This window comes from Parus major, chromosome 8 (assembly GCF_001522545.3).
Source record: "Parus major isolate Abel chromosome 8, Parus_major1.1, whole genome shotgun sequence".
Lineage (NCBI taxonomy): Eukaryota > Metazoa > Chordata > Aves > Passeriformes > Paridae > Parus > Parus major.
The window spans coordinates 24,966,872-24,988,929 of record NC_031777.1 but is presented as its reverse complement, the minus strand read 5'-3'; the positions used below and the strand labels follow the sequence as shown (position 1 = coordinate 24,988,929).

The 22,058-nt window shown below is 38.3% G+C and overlaps 1 protein-coding gene across 1 annotated transcript in view; it reads left to right on the top strand.

The window, feature by feature from the left end:
- FAF1 (Fas associated factor 1) overlaps positions 1-22,058 on the top strand; it is a 153,521-nt gene that overhangs the window by 119,115 nt on the left and 12,348 nt on the right. The window contains exons 14-18 of the mRNA XM_015636255.3: positions 3,669-3,805; positions 6,247-6,335; positions 15,692-15,772; positions 16,078-16,155; positions 19,070-19,285. Of these exons, the coding sequence (XP_015491741.1) occupies positions 3,669-3,805; positions 6,247-6,335; positions 15,692-15,772; positions 16,078-16,155; positions 19,070-19,285 (601 nt within the window). The remainder of the gene's footprint in view (positions 1-3,668; positions 3,806-6,246; positions 6,336-15,691; positions 15,773-16,077; positions 16,156-19,069; positions 19,286-22,058) is intronic.

Here is a 22,058-nt window from a genome sequence, read left to right as displayed (position 1 = left end):
GTAGATTAATTTGGTGGTGTATGCAGAGCTATTCATCCTGTCAGGTTGTACCATCAGTTTGATTCCTGCAGGAAGTTGGGATCAGGAGGAGGACAGGCACTGAGTTGTTAGTATTTGTTTTCAGTGGTGACTGGTGGGTGGTGTCCATGTCTTTCAAGGCCATGCTGATGGCCACTTTTCTGCAGAGAAAGGATACTGAATTCCTCTGCTCCTCTGGAGTCCTGCTGGACCAAGGCCAAGGGCAACAGGCAGAAGTGCTGCCTTGTGCTGTGTTTTTTAAAGGAGATGCAGAGAACTCTCATTGCTCAGAATCTTCAGTTCTTTGCCAAATCTTCCTTTAACTCCTCTACGGTTTTCCATTTCTTTTCAGAATCTCTCTCTACTAGGCAGGAGTGGCTTTGAAGGAGTTCAAGTTGGAGAATACAACACAACAGTTGAAAGCCAAGCTGTGCCTCTGCCTTGTCCCTTTCAGGAACTGGCACCAGAGATCTTCCTAACTTACCAAATTCTTTAAACTGAAATACTAAAGGAATTTTTGTGGTTTTCTAAAGTATTTACCATCCTAGCTTTTTTCCAGATATCAAATAATACTGAGCTCTGAGATCCACACTTTTCATGACTAGCACTTTGGCCAGAAGTTGCCAATTTTGTAATTAAAAATTAAAAGCTGCAGATTTTCGCAGAAACAAATTATTGCTAGACCCCAGCATATATAGAGTGCTACATAGCATGAGATCAGGGGCTATGATAGAATATAGGCTTGAGGCTTAAGTTGTAGTAAGTATTTTCTTTGGGTTTGAGACTCAGTAATATTTCGAACATTTTTCAGTAGATTCTTAAAGCTATTATTTTGCCATAATTGCATTTTAGGACCTTATTTTAAAATAATATTAAATAAGTCACTCCATTAATAAAAATTATTTTTAAAAATAAATGCAATTGCCAAAAAGCTATGCCAGGAGTGTATTTTAATATAAGGCCTTATATATTAGCTGGTAGGAAATGATAACATTGTTCTCTGGAAAACTCACGTGCTCCAGAGATGATAACTCCTCACACAGGTTGTCTCAAAGTGCATTGGAGGGAAAATCACTGTGCAGGCACCAGCAACTCCCCCAGTCAACATCTTCATGGCACCAGAATAAATTTTCCTTTGTGCTGCTTTTAACTAAAAAGTGAACTGTGTCTAATCATTAATACCTATTCAATCTACATTTTAACAACTTCAATAGCTTCTTAATTTTTTTAGCTTGTTTCTGTGTTTGTCAAGCCATGCTCAGTGTCCATGTTTATTCTGTAGCTGTAACTGCTGGTTTCATTGCTACTGACTCATGAAAGAAATGGTGCTGCCTGCAAGAATTGTTACTTTTCTTGATGAACTTCTTTCTTGTAACTTCTGAGTTTATTTTTTTAAATAGATTTTTACTTCATAAAATGCTTTTTTGCCTTTCTCCTACTCTCTCCTTGAATATTTTTGTAATTTCAAAATAAAAGGACTAGAAGGGTGCTCTCTGCCCTCCCTTTCTGAGAAGCAGCATTCCTCTATTTCCACTGTTGGTTGGAGATCACAGTAATCCAATCCTGTGGAAAGCCCTTTTCCCTGGAGGGACATCTGTCTCTTTGATGGACTCCACAGGCACTTTTTTTGGCAGCTCTGGAGATGCCACTGAGAGATCTGGCACACTTCTGTTTAGATGAAAGTAAGAAAATCCCTTGTAAGTGATGTACAGAGTAAGATGCTCGTTACTGCACCAAGTTTTTTTGGTTCTGTTCACTTCTAACAGCAAAGAATATTTTGGGACTGAGTTATTGGTTGACTAAATGCAAAATAGACTTTAAAAAAGATTTAACAAGCTAGCACCTTTGATTAGTATAACTAGTACTGTAGGAGTCTCTTTAGTTTTGTTCCTTCTAGCATTATTCTCTACAGCACTTCTTCACCTCCAGTTAAATATTTTGTTTTTCCATGAAACTTGAGTGCTTTTCTTCTGTGGTGTGTTGAAGACTGTTAAACACTTTTAATTCACAAGTCTCAGGAATTCAGCTCAATTGTCCACTGTCTTTATTGCTTCCAGGAGTGAAACCTTGATCTCACATAAGTTTTTTTTTGCTGTGGAAGATCACCACTGACTTCTGTGAGGCCAACATTTCGCTTATCTGTTCCCACCTTGAAAGGAAAACATCAAAACCCATTATTTACCTGAAGAGTTAATATGTCCAGACTTTAGAGATGCTGTTTTACCCTTACCAGATGTGTCTATGTCGCTGTTTCTGATACAGCAGAATTTGTTCAGCTTTTTTGATGTCTTCTTTGTGTGTGGTTGTTTTGAAAAATACAGAGAATCAAGGAGTAACACTTATGGCTTTGAAATATTTATTTGCCACCCTCACCCAAACTGCAGCCAAAGACAAATTCTGTCTGAGAAGAGTTTTTTTTTAGTACTTCAGGTGCCTTGAATAAGCCCAATGCTGTGCTTGTCGGGCTTATCCATTTTTAGCCATTGTATTGGATACAATAGATATATATTGATTAAAATGATCACAATTTTGAATATTTTCAGTATCTTTGAGAAGAAATTGCTTGGAGCACTTGACATTTTAATGCAGCTTTTCAAATAGATTTGGCTTCTAATGCATGTGACAACGGGACTTTGCTCTTCAGTTAGAGCATACATTTCAGAGTAGTTGTTACCTAAAATATTATTATAAGGCATAAGAAAACACACGATTTAAGTTGCCTTTCATGAACATAATTAAGAATTAATAAGCCTGTACCAGTGGCTAGTCCTCAGAATTTCCACTGTTTTGCCTTTTGTGACCCGTGTTATTAAAAGTCCATTATTTTTACAGACTTTATTAAATTGGATCTTATTAAAGCATTCTATATTTGCATTTGGTCTTTCATAATTCATTATTATTATGACATTTACTTTTTACCATCAGATCTGAAAACATATCATAAGCTACCCTTTTCTCTTGAAAGAAATGCTAATTTCAAACAGTCCTTTAATGGAAGAGAAAAGCTTTATCAGTTTTTTCATTTATTCAAGATCGTGTTAAGAATACTAATGTTAGACTTCTGTATGCTAATATCTAAGAGCTTTTTTTGGTCAAAAGCTTAGAATTATTGTTTTTTAGACCACACTGCTAAGTATGTCACTGACAGGGCACAAGTACAAAAGAAAATACAATTCTGAAGTCCCATGTTTTAATTCTGTGACTGATAAAACCAATTTCTTCATCTTTCATTACTAAATTATGCTTTTGTATGAAATTTACTATTTTTATACTTCACCATGTTTATTAGATTTCTGCTCTACTTAGTTTCTCTTTAGAAGTTTTAAACAATTGATTCAGCATGATTATTTTGGGGGGTAGTTTTGAATCATAGTCTTCACAAAGTGTAATGGGAAATGGAATTCTCCATGAAATAAATCACTGTCTCAAGCAGTTGTTAATTGTTTTAATTTAGACAACCTGGGCCCTATCATGTTTGAAAATATTATAATAATTTAGTCATAAAAAGAGATAAAGAGCTCTAGAATTGAATGCAGAACATGTTAAACAGTAGGTAACATGTAGTTAAACTGCTGAATTTTTTAAAATAATTATTTTTTTAAACTTCAAGAAATCCTCTACAATGTTAACTATTTTGTTTCCCCCACAAGGTTTCTGACAATGTGCACTAGACATTTTGGGAGTGTTGTAGCCCAAACAATTCGAACTCAGAAGACAGACCAGTTTCCACTTTTCCTTATTATTATGGGAAAACGATCATCTAATGAAGTGTTGAATGTAATACAAGGTACAGTTCTTTATATTACAATTATTCCCTATGTGAGTATTGAAACTGTTGTAAGAGGTCTTTGCTAACTCTTTCTCTTTTAAGATGTCCAAAATATTAATTTTTTACACAAAACATACTTTAAGTTGCCAGGGTATAATTATCTACTACTCATAAATGTATTAATTAGCATTGTGTTAGAGGTTGGAGTTGCCATGACTGTAGTAGAATTTCAGTTTGTTTTTCTTTTTTTTTTTTTTTTTAAGTGGAAGCTTAATTTCCTAAATTAGGAGCTACACTTTGTTTCCAGATTTATATCCAGATACATTCTTGATTTCTAAAGGATCTTGGCTTTTTGCACAGTGCCAGAATGCATTTGGTTCTTTGTGTGTAGCTCCTTGTTAATACCTGGGCTCCTGTTGCTAATGTTTGGACCTGAGTTGTTTTTTCAGACCTGCTGCATTGAGACCCCCCACATCAGATCAGGATTTAAGTTCCTAATATAATCTCACATAAATGAAGCCTTCTGGCTTACATGAGCAGTTCTTTCTGGTGTAACCATTCCTCTGATTTCACTGACAGCAAGATGACTTAGATGTGGAGTGTTGCCCTCTGACTGCTGTTCTCAGTAACTCTTCAAATTAGAGCACATCAAAGAATGGCTGCCTCTCATTTCTTCTGCTTTCTCCACATGTTTGTTTTTATGACACTGTGTCCTCATTTTTTTATTGCTTATATCTAGCAATCTTCATTGTAATCTCATTTTCCTGAGGATATTCATCCTCAGGAAATGCTGCCTTTTGCAGACAAGCATTAGTGTTTCTTTCTGCATCTGGGATTATTAATTTTCTTGAGGAATCTGCCGTGTTCCTTCCTGAGGACAAAATAGTTAATTTTTACACGGATTTTGTCTCCTCAGTGCAAGGTACAGCACAACAGAAATTCATGGTTTGAATGCCTGTAATTTATAAAACCTATTTCATAGGTTATTTCATAGAAAGTATTATAAATTGCTTGGTTTTCTGGCTGCAGTACAGTTCAGAACTTTTGCATCCCAATGAAGTCAGTGGAGCTACTGACTTAAATAACTGCTTTAGCAACAATTCAAAGTCATAATACAATACAGCTTTATATTAAAAAAAAATCCAGATTATTTAATTACATGCATTAAATTTTAATGATTTGTCAGGTTTTCTGCAATCTTTTGCACTAAACTAAAACGATCACCTATTGTAGCCTTAGTTAAAGTTATCCTTTAACAAAAATCACACAATCCCTGGTTGTTATTTTCCCAGGAATGGGGACACTGGTATCTTTTAACAATACTGCCTCAATGAATGGTAGTCTCTGAAGTCCTGCGTGTTGTAGCATGTGGGATAACATTTTCTGCTAAGGTAGCAAATGTTAGAAATGGGAACAATGAGGGCCTTTCAGGGCTGGGCAAGAAGGCATGTTGACAGAAGAGATACAACTATATAGAAACCTAAGACCCCAGTGGCATTTATTGAAATGCAGACTGTCTAAGTTTACTTTTGATTTTTATTTTTTTTTTCCTGGGGTTGGAAACTATGGGGACAGTCTTGTTTTCTTTAGTGGTACTTGTTCTGCTGGGGTCCAACAGCTGTTTAGGCTGGCAGATGTTAAGACTTTATAGATTTTGATCATTTCTTGTGGTTTAAGACCTTTTAACTACTACAACAAGTAGCTTTAATGGGTATTCTAGTCTTTACTAAGAATTATAAGTCTATACTATGAATGCATCTTAGTAGGAAATTAATCTTTCAGTCTTTATGAAGACTGGAGGCATGCTGGAAGAAAAACACAGGGAGGTGTCTGTTTTCCTCTCTATGTGTTCTATCTCATGATACACACATGGATGACATGATTTTCCACCTCATTAGCATTGCAAGTTTTTTGACAAGTAAATAGACTGAAGAAAATACAGTATTTTAAATTTTATTACTCGTTATACTCAAATAAAATGTGCACACACATCCATTCAATCATTGTAGTCTGCGTTTTTCCATTGTTTTAAACCAATCCACTTGGATGCTGCTGCCAACATCCTACCTTTTTGTTGACTAAGCAGTTGCTTTGGTCTCCCTGGGAATTCTAAAACTGTAAAATCAATTTCACATTAGGGAATCCCAGATCTACTGCTTTCCTTTAACATCAGTGACTAAAAGACAAAGTAGAGTTGATTTATGCAAGCATAAAAACAATTGTTGCGATTTGCACCACCTGAAATTTTAACCTGTGATCAACCTTTGTAAAAATAATTTTGAGTTTTCAGTAAAAAGGTGAACTGAAAGCATTTTCCTGAGAGATTTGCATTTTCTACTCTTGTCTTTTTTTTTTTTTTTTTAAGTCTGGCTATTTCTTATGGATTAATTCTAAAATGACTTCTTTTTTGTTTAATAACTTTAATGAAATGAAGTTCAGCTATCTTCCTTTGTTGCTAGGTAACACAACAGTGGATGAGCTAATGATGAGGCTGATGGCTGCGATGGAGATCTTCAGTGCCCAGCAGCAGGAAGACATAAAGGATGAGGTGAGCACTGAAAGTTGCTGCAGATACCTCCTGGCTTCCACTAATCACCAGGGATGTAAATTAACCAGATGTTTCTTTAGCCAGTGGAGTTGGGTATGATGTGTTTTCGTGTCTCTTCCATTGCCAGAAATGAAAAAGGTAAAGTCTCCTTTGTGTATTTGGGTCTCTCAGAACAACTCCTCCTTTTTGGTCTTTTCATTTTCAGGTTATTTCCTTTTTCTGGGCATTAGTCACCTGTGACTGTTTACATTATAGTAATATTATAGAGCTTAATATGCTCATACAAGGAAAATTATCAGATTTTTTGCCACTGTCCAGCTCTAAGTCATAGGTAGAAAACAAAAGTAGATTAATATATCTTAAATGTGTCTGTTTAAAAGAAGGCTGAAACCATCTTTAACCAGTACACAAGTACTGAACCACCATTCATAATGATGCAGAATGCATAAATGAAGACAAGACTTCTCAAAACCAGTGTTTCACTTACACAGAAGCAGACACAGTGAGTTACGCAGCTGAACGATCTTTATCTGCTACTCTATAAATTGAGTGACATTTTGAAGTAATGAAGTACTTAGGAATTTATAATAATAGGTGTGTTGCCATTCAAGATTATTCTTATTCTGTTGTATAGACATTGATTGACAATAATTCACTTAACACATTCTTCACATTTAAATCTTGTATCTCATTAGTATAAGATTTACTGACTATAATATGAAGGCACATTATCTGCACAGTATCTGTCATTCACTTTTTCTTCTTTATTTATGCTACCTGTAATTCATTGGTAAAGAAATTGACTTAATTTTTTTTAATACTGAACACAAATTTAAATATGAGGATTACAACAAAAATCCAAGGCACAGTATAACTGAATTTTTTATTGCATTTTAACAGGAGTGTGTTGAGTATGGAAGTTTTTTCAATGCTTTTGTAAGAAGGTGAAATTTACATCACAGATGAGCTCCAAGAGAAGTTCAAAATTAAAAACTGTTAACAAGGTAGAATACTGAGGGAAACAAGAGCATATAAAGTCAGAGAGACAAGAGCAAACAAGGGAAAGGAGAAGAAACTAGAAGTGATAGGATAGGGACAGAGGAACAGGACACCAGACTGGACACAGAACCAGGAGCTGGCTCCTGTCCTGAGCTGCTCTTCATCCTTCACTGGATGGCCAAGAGCAGTGACAGTGACAGTCCAGTCCCCACATGGGATTGTTGTCTCCTGGCTTCTTCCCCCAAGTGCTCTACCAGTCTAGGGAGAATGGAAAATTGATTTTTATACATTTCTCCAAAATCTACCTTTGTCAAGGTCTTCTGTAGTCTTTTGTTCTTCTGTCACTGAAAGCACCAGTGACATTTCTTCCCAACAGGAGCTTTTTCTAACACACCTTGACATTCAGAGAATGGATGGAAAATTTCATAAACTTTGGGGGCAGCTTTCCAGACACTATGGGTTCTATACACAAATAGGATATTTACTTACACCTTGGCTCCACTCAGTGTTACAAGCACACTGCAAAGGTGATCTTAGACACTTTTGCCTTTGAAGCAGGAAGTTTTCAAAACAAAAAATAGCCTTGCTTTATGAAATTACTATTCCAGAGAGGGAGTATTTGACAAGCAGTCTGTACTCAATAGAGGGCTTCAGCCTGAAAACAACGTACTGCCTTTTTGTGGTTAGCTACGTAACATGTAGCTTTCTTGTAAGCCTTGTACTTGACAACTTCAAGTGTTCAAACATCAACACCTTTTCTTTTTTAAGATCTTACTGCAGTTGGTGCAATTTTTTCCCAAATATTACAATAGCAAACAGGATACAGAGTCCGGTTTCTGTTACTGTTTTCTTAATAGCAACAATAAGTCATCGTAAAACCACAAGAAGATAAGCAGAAAATTCTTTTGTGCTTTAAAAAGAGCAGTCATCAGTGTAGCATTGCTGTGAACAGAAGTGTGTGTGAGAGAGAACCAGAACTGGAAACATTTGTAAATGACAGCATGAAGTCAGTAATGAGTGAGTTTATGCAGCTGAAATTCTCATGCACATGAAAGCTTCCAGCAAAGCCATTGCATAATCCTGTTTGGCACAGCGTGTTTTGCAGTGCCCTCTGATGGTTATTTGGGTTCAGGAGTACTGGTACCATTCCAGCTGCTGCTCCAGGTGTTCAGCTGATGTTGACTGTAGTTACAGGCAGCTCCCTGTCACTGAGCATCTGCTGGGGGTGTAGGTGGGATGCTCAGAACAGCTTTACCAAATTACCTCACCTAAGTGAGCCACCTCATTAGCTGGTGGTAATAATAGTAAGTGTAGTTAAATTCTGTGCTTTTGTATCTAGGTATTGGTAAAATTTACCAGTTCAGCCTCATAACATTTTAATGAGGCAAATCTCTTGCATATTTTTTTAGTGTCAAGTGCTAAAATACTGTACTAACTAGCAGTTGGATTTAATTTTTAGATTTGTGTGTTGTACTCCATTAAGCTTTTTCTTATATAATCTCCAAAGAAATACCTTAAAACCACTGGGATGCACATGTGTATTCATAGTAACCCAACATGCCTGTCCTGGTGTATAACTTCTGCACCTGTTTTCTTTCCCAGGTTTTCTTAAAGGGAGATCAACCTGCTGTCCCACTCTTTTTGCTTCTCCAGGGTTCTGAGTCAATCACAAGCTGTTGCTGTATTGACCAGATGACATTTTTGAAACCTCCTGCTTCTTTTGGACCATGCTGTTGATGTGCCACTGTACATACACAGTCTAGGTGTCCTGCTGTCTGTTTCTATAATTTCACTCCTAAAACTGCTGTAAGAACAAGCCACAAATAGCAAAATTGGATTAGCAGAACACTGATGTGCTCACACGGCTCTTCTGGTAAGAAGTGGCCAATGGATAATTCAGTTGTGGGTTCAGTGACCATCAGCAGTGAAGCCACTTGGCCAGGATACAACCTTCCCACCTTTCCCAGTGCAGTCAGGTCTGGGGGCTGAAGTCTGACTTCATGCTGTGTATACAGAGTTATTCTACAGCTGCACTAACGATTTCATACATCTGATGGACATATTTTCTTTTTCTAGCCATGTTTGCTTTCCTGCTCACCACTACAGCAGCTGACACCTCAAGTACTGGTCATGCAGTGGGGCTGGGGGGATTCTCAGAGAGGGAATAAATGTCATTAAGGGGTTTCTCCTGTAAGCAAGAGAGGCTATCTCAGAGCAGGGATAAGCAGCCTCTGCCACTCTTGATCAAGGTGTGCACTGAGATTTTTTGGGCGCTGACTTTGTAAAGAGTGTGTAGTATCAGTTCCTCTTAAGTGTCAGTGCCTGGTGCTGGCATTAGGAAAACAAATAATAGTTGTAAAATACTCTACGCCCTGGAATGACCATTTTTAAACACCCTGTGAGTTTGCTTGTTTTAACTGGATAGTTAAATAATCATCTCAGTGTGGCGTGATGGGCCCAAATAGATCCAAGTTAGTTCCTTTGTGAGATTAATATGAAGAGATCTGTGATTAAATCCTGGCATTACAGCACAACACACCTGTTCTGGGCCGATCCTCAACATTTTTTCTTCATTGCCTGAGGAGGAGGCTTCTCAAAGGATTACAGTAACACTTTTTGACAAGCTTATACAGGGCGGAGTTTCCATGTAATGACAGGGCTCATTTGATGATGCCTCAGTAATGCATTTTTTATTTTTGCTGTCAACATTTATTACTGTAGAAGCATTGACTGTTACACAGCTGGTCCAACTTGTCCACATTTAAGTAACAGTAGGTCTCTGCTCGTGTTTATTTTTGTCGTTATGCAATACTGGCACTCCTGCTCTCGGATTAGACTTCAAGGTGGAATTGTAATAACCCACAGTTGCTTCAGAGACCTTCTTACTTTTTCAAATACCAGTTAAAACCTTTGATTCACTTTAAACTGTTTCTGCCAGTGCACTGGTCTGTAGTGTGAGAGACACTTAAGAATTGTTAAACTGGTGAAACTGCAGTAAACAGACTGACTGAAGATAAGCCATAGAAAACTGTAGGCCTGCAGAGTCACCATCTTTCCTCTCTGTTCTTGGGTGACATCTCTTTCCTAGATACTTCTAGAGCTTGAAGAAAACATAGGTCCTTCCTCGCCTTATCAAGATGGGGATTTAAAAAACACATGAAGGAAAAAATACCCTCCAAAACAGCAGCATAAATTCTTTTTCCTCTTTTCCCTGCCACAGTGCTTTGGGGCTTTAGTGGCCAAGTGATATTTTCATAACTGTGCTGTGAGAAATCTGCTATCACCATGTATTTTCCTCCTTTTCTGCCTCACTGCTGTCACATGTAAGGAAAATGCTTCCATCAGCTCTGCAAGAGACCTCTGAAATTTCTGCTAGGGCCTGAAGCTCACTTGTAAATCAGTAGAAATCAGGCATCTGAATAGCTTGGATAATCTGTGTTCCATCTAACACTGTCATGTGTATCATGGTGTATAGTATTTGCTTAACAAGAGATTATGAGAATACACGAAATTCATTAAATTCCAAAGTGCAAAAGCATTATGGTGATGACAGCCATCTAGCGAAGATTGGGATTTAACCCCTCAAAAATCTAATTAGCACATTTACTAATTATTACTAGTTATAACTAATTAAACTACAGTAATCAGAATTTATTTGATTAAATATTCTGATTTTGTGTTTGTAATACGATAGCAGCCCAAACGATGCTTCCCATCGAGCACTTGGCCACACACACCCTGATAGGTGCAAATCTCTAAAACTCTTCAAGGGTTTACAGCACTTAGGGCTTTGGCAAAGTGCAAGACAATGGCAGAGGGAAAAAAGAAGGGAGATAAAATATCTTTAGTCCCCGTGGCTTTTAGGCTGTACATGTTGATGGCTCCAGTCACTGAGTACCCAGCTGGGCAGAGGTATCAGGACTGGCTGGCTCTTTTCCCACAGAAAGGCACTGCAGGACTCCTTGAAGGTTTTGGGTTTGGTTTTCTTCTTGTCACTTGAGTTAATTCCCAAAAATCAGTATCTGGAACTGAGCTTTCAGCCTTCAGTGTGGACAGGCAGGATCCTGTGGTGGTTCTGTGCTGTTCTGCCCCCCACCCTGCCCCATCCCACCTCTTCCTGCGGTTCTGCCACCGCTAAAACATCCATTTGCTTTGTCCTCATCATTCCCATACACCCAACACACTCTGTGTACACTTTTTCCTTCCATATATTCCCCATCACGTATGTTTAAGTTATACAACGTGCAAGTCTGTCATCTGAGTGAGTCAAATTAATGCCTTTCTTGCACTGGTTTGTTTGGACAAAGGGGTGTTTCTCTTTAACGCTCCCATGAACAGCCTTAAGCATTTGCAGATTTTAATTTCAGGAGTGGTTCAGTGAAATGAACTGTCTTTCAGATAGGCATTCAGCATTTGTAAATACACTTTTTTTTTTCTTTCTTTCTTTCTTGTAATAGCCCTTCACTCGCTGGTGCTCTGAGAAATGTCTTCTGCTCCTGGTTATCTTCTCAAATTCTGTCTCATCTGGTTTTACTTCACAGTAAAACTGGTCCCAAAGGGCAATGGGGAATAATAGAACACAGCTCCCAGGTGCAAAGTTGATTCCTGGGGATAAATAATTAAATCCTACCTTCAGAAATTACAGTAACAAAAACAAAAATAAAAAGCCCATGAGGGCCAATGCTGACTTTTCCAGCAAAATATCCTGTTCAAAAAGCCAAATATTTTTAACTTGTTGAGTCTGCTGTCCTAAATTCGATCAAGAACTCCTCTTTCTCCGTCATCCTGCATCTAAAAATGCCTACAACTGGGTATTTCAGGATTAACTTCAACAAATTGTTTAGGAAATAATTACCTTATTTGAGAGAGTTACCCAAAATTTCTTCTTAATCTAATCTGCCAGTTTTTCTAAGTCTTGATGTACTGGATATTGCTCAGGAGAAGGTTTTCTCTGGTCAGTTGTAGCTATCTCATAAGTGTTTGATATTTTTGGGTTGACTGCATCTCTAAGAAGCAGAATAGCAAAGAAAAGTCATAGCTGAGGAATACATTCTGTGAATAAAAACAATTTTTAAAAAATTTCCAACCTTCCATTGTATTTATGTCCTCTCATTGTCTCATTATCAAAATGGGAGAGCAGAAAGCTGTGACTTCTCCCCTTTCTTAGGTGCAAAGGAGAGCAGGGTCCCCTTGTCTCAAGCCCCAAACCCTTGGGATGTGGGTGGTTTACATTCACACCAGCCTTCAGTCACTGCTGTGGAATTCACAAATGCTGTGTAACCCCTGTTTCTGATGAAGGCTTTTTAGGTGACCCAGGATAAGCCATGTCTGTTTATACTTTGATTTCTTGAATAAGGAAGGTGCCAGTTCTGCCTCCATTGCAAAAGCACTGTGGAGATACATTTAGTGATGTTCAGTCAATACTGACTGCAATTTATGTAGGGTCTAACAGGAAAGTTGTCAGCTGCCTCAAATTTTATAGATGGATAACACTTCTGAATTTTTTGGTATTAACTATTAGTGGCATGACTATTCTTGACATGCTCTTTGTTAGTGCAGTTGAAGATCCTCTGCAAAATATTTCCTTCTGCTTCTCCTGTCACTACTGTGAGTTTTCTTTTGTTGCTTTCTGGTGAACTTGAGGTATCCTCATTCTTCTCTAGAGGAAGAGATGACTAAAATAAGAAACTGCATTACAAAAGGGAGAACTGCTTCATCTAATGTTTAAAATTTGTCCAGGGTGTAACTGTGAGCCGAACAATACCACAATTTAGCCGTAAAATCTGTGGAGGAGTTGGTTCCTGTTAAGTGTGAGCAGTATTAGCAAACAGAAGTATTAACACAGAAGTAGGTACAAAGAGACATTTCATGGGATTACATCTGCTGCTTACCCAAAGAGCTCTGGATTCCAGGCTTGTTTTTAAGGTCTGTTTCAGTAAGAACAGAGTTATTTCAATGAGGTGTAGGGCTCAGTGGCACGGTCATTTACTTTTAGATCTGGCTCACATATTTCTATGAGGACCAGGCAGTCATGCGTGGTAATTCTTCACATTCCTGACATCTTTTTCATAATCCACTTCTAGAATGATGATAACTGCAATGAATAGGGAAGAAAGAATTTTAACTTTTTTTGATGCCTGGAATTCATGTTTCAGTTTTAGTTGTAGAATCTATAGAATCAGTATTTTTTTTTAATTTTATTTTTTGATAAACCACAGTAACTCTATCTTAATTGCTAGCAGTCTTTGATGGAGAAGAGCCTGTAGTTGCAATAGTTATATCTAATCTTTCAGAGTTCTTTTGGGCATTACTGGACTTGTGTGACCTTTGGAATTCAGTGTGTGGAGTTAGGTGTGATACATGGAGTCAAAAAACATGAAAGTTGAACGGGTTCTCTCTGAAGTAATTCTAAATATTTTTTAATTGTCCTCTGGCAGATAATCTGAAGTCATCTTCCTTTAGTGAGCTGATTTGGAAAGGTTATTTGGGTTCTCACTATTCTGAGATAAATTTTCAGTATGTTTATGGAAAGTCTCAGTATAAATAGCATAAATTTTTTTTCTTTACTGTTATGTTCCACCTATAAGAAGAATTGGGAAAACCTCTGTGTGTTCAACAAGCTTTCCTCATATTTGGAAAATACAAAAATGGGAGATTTTATTTATTTATTTATTATTATTATTATATTTAATTATTTCAATGCCCCCTCATCTCAAAAATGGAATATTCATGTAGGGTTGTTTTTGCTATCGTGTTCAGGTTCCATGAGCAGAGTACCTCAAACTTATCATTGTCCAGAGTGGGCAGGAAGGGGAAAGGTTATTTGGTGGTTATTGTCCTTTTTTGCATTTTACACCAATTACTTCTACTCGTGTTTTGGGTCTGCTGAATAAAGTGGTGGTTTCTAAATCTTGGAATGAAATTCAGGACACAATCACTGTAGAATAACTTTGGGTTCTGTCAGTGTAAGGAAGAAGAATTTCCTCTGAAAAGATTTTGCTGCTTTCCAGGTGGAAGCTGTATAGTTTTCCCTGCAGTTTGTCTTTTCCTCCTGTGTTTGCATTCTGCTTTAGAGATTTAGCCACTGAGATGTTTGAGGTTTTTTGAGGAACATGTGATAATTACAGTTAGCATGAGCTCCTCCCTTTCAGAATTGAGTTTTTGCCAAATAATGATATTTTGAGGAGAAAATTGATCACTTAGCAAAATGATTCTTTTATGTGGAATAAATGTTGCAGCTGGATGGGAAGATGACATAATTCTTCAAGAAGCAGTAGGCAGTAGACTTTAATTTCTGGGAAACACAGGGGACAGATTGCCCCAGTGCAAATGCTGTGTTACTGCTAGCTGCAGGGGAGACCCTGCTGAGCCCACCAGCAGTCTCACAGCTAAATCCCATTGATTTTTGTAGGGACCAGTGCAGCCTCTGCAGGGCTCTGGGGGGATTAGAGATGTAAGATGAGTAAGCACAGGGGAGCAGCCACTATCTCTGCTTCAGAGGCAGAGTATGAAACTATTGATTGTACACTTTGCTTTATTTGACATCACCCCAGTGCAGTTACTCCAGCTTTTGGGGATATCCACTCTTTGATCCTCCACTGTGTGGATGATGCCTCGGTCATTTGTGTGTTTTTAGTAAACCTTTATTTTTTTGTGCTGTGACTGTTAATAAGATACTTTTTGCTGGCATGGTAACCTCCTGTTCCTTGCTTGCCTGCATCTGTCCATTTGAGATACTTCAGAGCAGGACCTGCTGCTTTCCCATCTTTGTCTAATATTCAGCACTGTGAACTGAGGCTTCTGGATGATGTTTGATAGTCGTGACCCTGGCTGGACCCTGCTGAGGGGTTTGTGACCCAGGAAGGACCTGGGATTGGGTTTTCTCTGTCAGGACCAGCCATTACCCACTGTCAGTCTGAGCAGAGAGCCAATGAAAATCCAGCCTCAGCATCTAAACCTCACTTCCCTGTTACAAAGCCATCCAAGCTGTTGGGTGCAGGAGGGAAATCCCCCCAGCTCCAGCCTGTACCCCCCTGCAGTGACCCCTCCCCTGGAGGCTGCTCCTCCCCAGGTCTCTGTGCCTGTCATGGCCCTCAGTGCAGAGCCTGGGTGCCTCATCTGACCCTCAAACCAGGATTTGGACACACCATTCCCTTACCTGGCAGCTGAATCAAAGCTTCAGGTAGTCAGAATTTGTAAAGCCACAGTCACCCTTTGGACGTCTCTGGACGTGTTTCTCCTAGTGGTAGTTGGGTGATGTTGAATTGGGATTAAAGAGTGCTGGTAAACATAAAGATATTTATCATACTGGTCTACTGTTTGATTTTTTTTTTAATTTTTTTTTTTTCCCCCTTTAGGATGAACGTGAAGCCAGAGAAAATGTGAAAAGAGAGCAGGACGAAGCGTACCGCATCTCGCTGGAGGCTGACAGAGCCAAGGTGTGTGCTGGGGGAGAGACCCCATGGGATGGGAACCCTTTGGAGTTTGGGAATGCTCTGTGGTGCAGAGGACTGGCCTGCCTTCAGTTGTCCTCTGAACATGAGACCCTAAAATCCTCAGTGTTGTAAAGTGGCACCAGATAAAGTCACTAGGACTAAATTTGACTACATCTTTTAGCTAAGCCCCTCCAGGCTTCATTGAATAATATCCTATCTCTTATATTAATTTTTATGGAAATGTTGAGAAATTTTTTGCCTTTGTATTTATGACATATTTATGTGGGCTTGCCCTTTGTGTTTGTTAGAGGGAAGCACAAGAGAGAGAAATGGCAGAGCAGTTTCGCTTGGAACAAATCCGAAAAGAACAGGAGGAAGAACGTGAGGTGGGATGTTTTACCTTTTCTGATAACTTTGAATTCATGAAGCTTATGAGCACTGAAACTGTCACTCAACACACACTGCAACTTCAATTCAAAGCACACATTTTATGTGATCAAGTTTCCTTACTATTATTGATTTCTTACTATGTATCTGTGAAACAAAATGCAGCTAAATCATTTTCATCCACTGTTTAATAGATTTTCTGTTTTATCATCAGGGTCTCAAATATAGCCAAGATATTAGATGGACCTGTTCACAGGAGATCTGTGAAATGAGCTCAATAAATGCTGGAATCTTTGGGTGGCTCCAACCTGTTTTATGCAGCCACTCCTTTTAAAAACACGGAGTCATTTCATTTTTTCCAGGAAGTAACACAAAGCCTGCCTGCAATTCTGATCTGATGTAATTTGGGAGACAATCCACTTATTAAAAAATTAAGAAAATAAAATCCAGAATCTTGACATTTGGATTTACAGTACTTTAAAAAATTTCTGAACAGTCTTCTACAGGATCTTCCATAGAATGAAAATTGTGTTTTAACAAGCACTTTATGTGTCTAGGCCTCTGTAAGAAAACAGAACCTCTGCACTGTGAAGAGTACTGTTCCTCAAACTGCTATTTTGTATATTCTCTCAATTTTGTAAAGTCTGAGGGTCCCAGTGCCTCTCAGAGATGGCTCCTGCAGCCTTTTTCAGGATCTAGACAAGCTTTGAGATGGCAATTCTGTGAGGTTAATAGCAGCTGAACATGAATCCACTGTAGCAGGACCAGCCCCACAATCAGCTGACACTCAGGCTAAAGCAGGAAATACATTTTTCTTTTCTAAGTTATTTTGCATGCATAGAAACAGTAATTATTTCTGCCTCATTATATCTGCTCCTGAACCTTGTCTGATACCTTGGCCTTTTGGAAATGGTTTCCTTATGCAAAGGCTGCAAGACTGGCCCATGTTATCAAAATATACCTGGGCTTCCCTGTTTTAATGCAGAGTGCAGTAATGAAAATAATAGGATCTGTTTGCTTAGTAGAACAAAAGGGATTTTAACAATAATGTTTACTAACACTCCCCATTTTCAAGTATACAGATTACTTGGACTGAATTGTTTTGCAACAGTGTTTACTTACAGAAGTGGCTTTATGTTCAGTTTGTATTTTAAAATCTGACTGTTGAGCTCTTCACATACTGAACATCTTTTTATCAACAAACTGAAATTGCTTGTTCGGGTCCAAGAGTTTTTAATGTGATTCATCATGTCATTGTTTTCTGACTTGGTTTGCTGGTACAGAATATCCATTGTAAATTGCCATTTTATGTTGAAGCACAGGAGAGTGGTTACTTTGGCGAGCAACGCACTCTTTGCACAAAGGAAGGAGCTCTAATGAGCTACTGTTGTTTATTTTTCTATAATATAATTGATTGGGTTCAGTAAATAATGTAGCATCTGTTGTTATACTGTGTGGGGAAATGTCAAAACAGCAAGACAGTAAGCAGGTGGTTGAGAATGGAGAGGGAGAAAATTAAAATAGAATCTATTTAAAATATAATCTCATAGTAGATGAGCAAAAATGAACTCAAGTTCTATGTATAAATATTTATACTGAGATATAATTTGCTCAGAGGTGTGTGTGTAAGAAGTAGACTATTTAAAAGCCTTTGTAATCTTGCTTCTTCCCAGTCCTTTCCCTGCAATATAATCACCCTCCATCAGTTTCTGTTACTAAATGACCTTGGTGGGGGTTTTCAAAGGCACAAATAGCAACTGTGTATACTGAAAGTTCCTTGAAAATGGGTAAATCCCTGCCTGACTGTCTCTTCAGTTTGAAAAATGCCTTTTAGGCACAGTTTGGGGCAGGTAGTGTGTTTGTGCTGCTTCTTCCATTCATTTACCTTCTTTTTAAGTGCTACCTTAAGTGAGGTGATATTGTAACAGAGCTGCTTCTGAGTATGAGCAAATTTTTGACAGATGCTGATGCTGCCTGTGAGTACCAAAAATACCCTTGAAAATCAAGCCCACCTCATTCATCAGTCTAATGTTAGCCATTAATTTTATATTAAAAAAAAAATCTAATCAAAGGATTGGTGCTGTAGCAGCTCCCAGAGACAGAGGACAGAGAACACAGACCTGGGTCCTGCCCTTAAAATCTTGACATCAGCAATATTAGCAGGAACACAGTCATGCACATATGACTGTCATGTAGTGGCATTGCAATCTGAGGGCTGATTTCATGCAAATTGTTGCAGAAAATGTGTTCATCTGTATTTGGAACCATCTTCTTGCAAATACTACTACTACTACTTCTACTAACTTTAAATCTTCAAACTCCTGTTTCTGTTCTCTGAGTTTTCTGCTTTAATTATTCCTACTTTTATATGTACTCTGTGTATCTAATGGACATTCGTGGCATTTTTAATTGCATCTTTTAACAGTGTTTCAGTTTATTTATAGTAAATTTCTTGCATATATTTCTTTTCACTCTGAACTGCCATTAATGGTCCAGTCTGCTGCAAATGGTCAATTACCATTGCAAGAGGAAGACAATTTGACAAGTGCTTTTAAAGAAATACTTTTACTGCCTTTTAATTTATACTCTTTAAGGAAGCAATTGGCCACTTGACAATTATTCTCTCATTCAATTTTTTTCCAAGGCTTTCTGCCAAATGATTAAATTACGTATCCCATCGTGCATTAACTGTAGACCTAATAATATGTGTTATAAAGAAGGATTTATTTTAATTAGTTGTCTGGTGGGCTGTTATTAAGGAGTGAATAAAAATTATTTTGTCATTGAGATATAAAGGCTCCGGAGCACTGCGACACATCTTGAAGTTCTAGAAGAAATAAAAAGAAAAGCTTTCTTCCCTTTTCTTCTGTTGCTGGCATTGCAACCTGAAATGGTTGTTTTTGCTTTCCCCAGGCTATCAGGCTCTCTCTGGAGCAGTCTTTGCCCCCTGAGCCGAAGGAGGAGAGCACTGAGTCCGTCAGCAAACTCCGCATCCGAATGCCCAGCGGAGAATTCTTTGAGCGGCGTTTCCTGGCCAGCAGCAAGCTGCAGGTTGTCTTTGATTTTGTAGCTTCCAAGGGATATCCTTGGGAGGAGTACAAGCTGCTGGGCACCTTTCCGAGGAGAGATGTGAGTAAATATACTTTTCAGCAATAAATACCTCTGCTTCTTGCTCCTGTGGGTTAGATGGGCTGGGGTGTTATGGCATAGAAGGTGAAAGGTGTGCCTGAGTATGCTCAGGTGCTGCCAAGCTCTAAGCCAGCTGCTGGCTGACCAGTGCTGTTACATACAGAGCTGTGAAACTTGCCTCCAGTGACATTGTGAAAAATTCTACATTTCAGAAAAAGTTGTGGACCATTTTCAGTGAAAACTTGAATATGCTGAGCCAGCTTTGCTCACATCCTTGTTTCAAGGGAAGCTCCATCAACACTGCTGGTAGTTCATGGTTTAGGTCCATTATGGGCTGGTACTTCTGATCTTTCTGGTTTTGCCATTTGGATGCAAATTTATGTTATGAACAAGGCTCAGCATCAGGTAGTACTCAGCCATGAACTATTAAGTACATCCTAATAAATATTTGATCCATCTGTTACATAATACCAGTAGATAATTACCTCTCCTACCTTGAAATTGTATGATGAACTTGCTGTGGCTGATTTTCAGAATCAATACTGCTCACTGCTTACAATAGCCAATTAAATTCTGTTGATCAATCAACAGATAATTTTTGTGCTGGCTCCTGAATTTCTTTGAAATTCCACCTCCGTGTTTTCTGCACAAATTAGCTTTCATTACTTATTTAGTCATTGCTACAGCAAAGGTGAAAGTCAGTGGGTCCAACTGTGCAGGGGTTGAAAAAAGGTGAAGGGAATGGGCATTGCAGAGATGTCAGGACAGAACCAAGCAGTGATGGGTGAAGTTCAGCAGCTCTTTGGCCATACTCCCTGAGCATTGCAGAGGAGTGGGGCAGCTCTGGACCAGCTGGGGTCTTGTTTGCTGGAGGCATCTCCAGGTGACTGGTTGGGCCATTTTTCACCAAAGGAGTTCAGTAATTTGGGTTGCTTTACCATTTAGTTTCTCATCACTGCCCCTGGAGGAAGTTCACTAGGAATGAGGCTCTGATTGACATGTTTACAGTAGTTTGTAACAGATAACATCTTGCTTTATCATCTTATTTGTAAGTACTCCAAAGGAGAAGCAGCTCATCCTTAGCAAGCATACAACCTTGTGAGTGAATGTGCTTGCTGACCCATTTTTGGCAAACTGTGAACAGGATTGCAGTGCTTGCAGCTCTTCTTCCACCTTGTCCTGTGTTGGGAATCCTAATCAGTCAGACTGAAAAGCAGCATTTAAGGAATCACATTAATCACTAATTGACTTTTCTCCTTAAGCATGCAGTATCATTTCCAGTGGAATCAAAGACTAGAAGTCACCTGTGTTCCCAGGATTACTGATGGTTCAGTGTACTTGACAGAAGAAAAACAGTGTTTTACAATCTAAACAATGGGTTTATGCATTTTAAATATTTTGCAAGTCATGCCTCCCCACCTGTAACTTATTTCTGATGTAATACATATTTAATATAAAAACCCTACAAGTATATTACTCTTAACTTTTAAAATTTGTTTTTCACTTTACACTGGCTGTTTCTGTACTTATTCACATCATCATCATTATGAATGTTAGTAGTCTGTAAAAATCTCAAAAATTTATCAGGTGAATCACATAAGAACAAGTTTTAAAAGGAGTAGAAAAGAAAAATACCACTAAATTAGAACAGTCTGGTATTATCAGTATATCCATGAAACTGGCAGGCAGAAAAAGGAGGCAAAGAAAGGAGAATTTAATGGCAGTGTCTAGAGCTGTTGGTCTGTTGTGTGGGAAGCAAAGACCCTGTCATCTTTTTTCCATGATTCCAACCTAATAATGCCATGTATGAGGAGTCACATAAATGATTCATGCTGATTGACTCAGCCATGTATGAATCCCGTTGCCATTGTGACCACCAGAGCTAAGACAGACAAAAAATATTCCCCAGGGGTTTGCTAACCACTGAGAACTGTAAATGACATCTGTCACGTTCCCCAGGTTTGGGAAGTTGGAAGCATGCAATTCCACAGACAGATTAAAAAAAATAAATAAAAAAAATAAGGCATTGTTGAATGGCTTGGAAGTACAGTCAAAATATATGTTCATTACCTTGGGTTTTGTGGTCTGTAGTCTCTTAAAAATACACTGAGTTATCAAGATTCTTCTGCTGTATGGTATGTTACAAATATGAATAGGAATCTGTGCTCCAAGGACAGAGCACTTGGGATGCTTGTGCTCCAGAAAACAAGAGCATTTAAAATGTCTGTATTTCAACTATACATAACATTTTTGAAAAGAATATATTTGAAAGTATCAGAATTGCTTTGCTGGAGTTTTGCTGCAGTAAGATGAAAACATGTCTTCTAAAGTTAGGTTGTGGGTTTTTTTCTGTCCTAATCTGCTTTACAATAACACACACACTCCCAAAAGTGTTTCTGTCTTATCAAAACAAGGGGATTATCTCCATCCAGGTCAACGTTTTCATGTGATAAACTTGTTAGAGCATTTTTACCTGCTGTTCAAAGCCATCAGTCCTGATACAGTGTTGCTGAAGCATTTTTACATCTTTCATAAATAAAAATTCATTAGTTCTTAGTCCTGTGTTCCAGTTGCTTACACAGATATCCTTAGCTAACTTAAAGTTGGTATCATAACCCTCCTGTAAATACAAACTTCTACACACGAGTAAATACACAGATTAACCTTTTCCAGACACTACTTGTAGATTTTAAAGCAGCAGTGACATTCCAAAGCAGTTAAGCACATGCAGTGACTTGTTATTGGGTCTTTGTCACTCGCTGTGTTGTTCTTT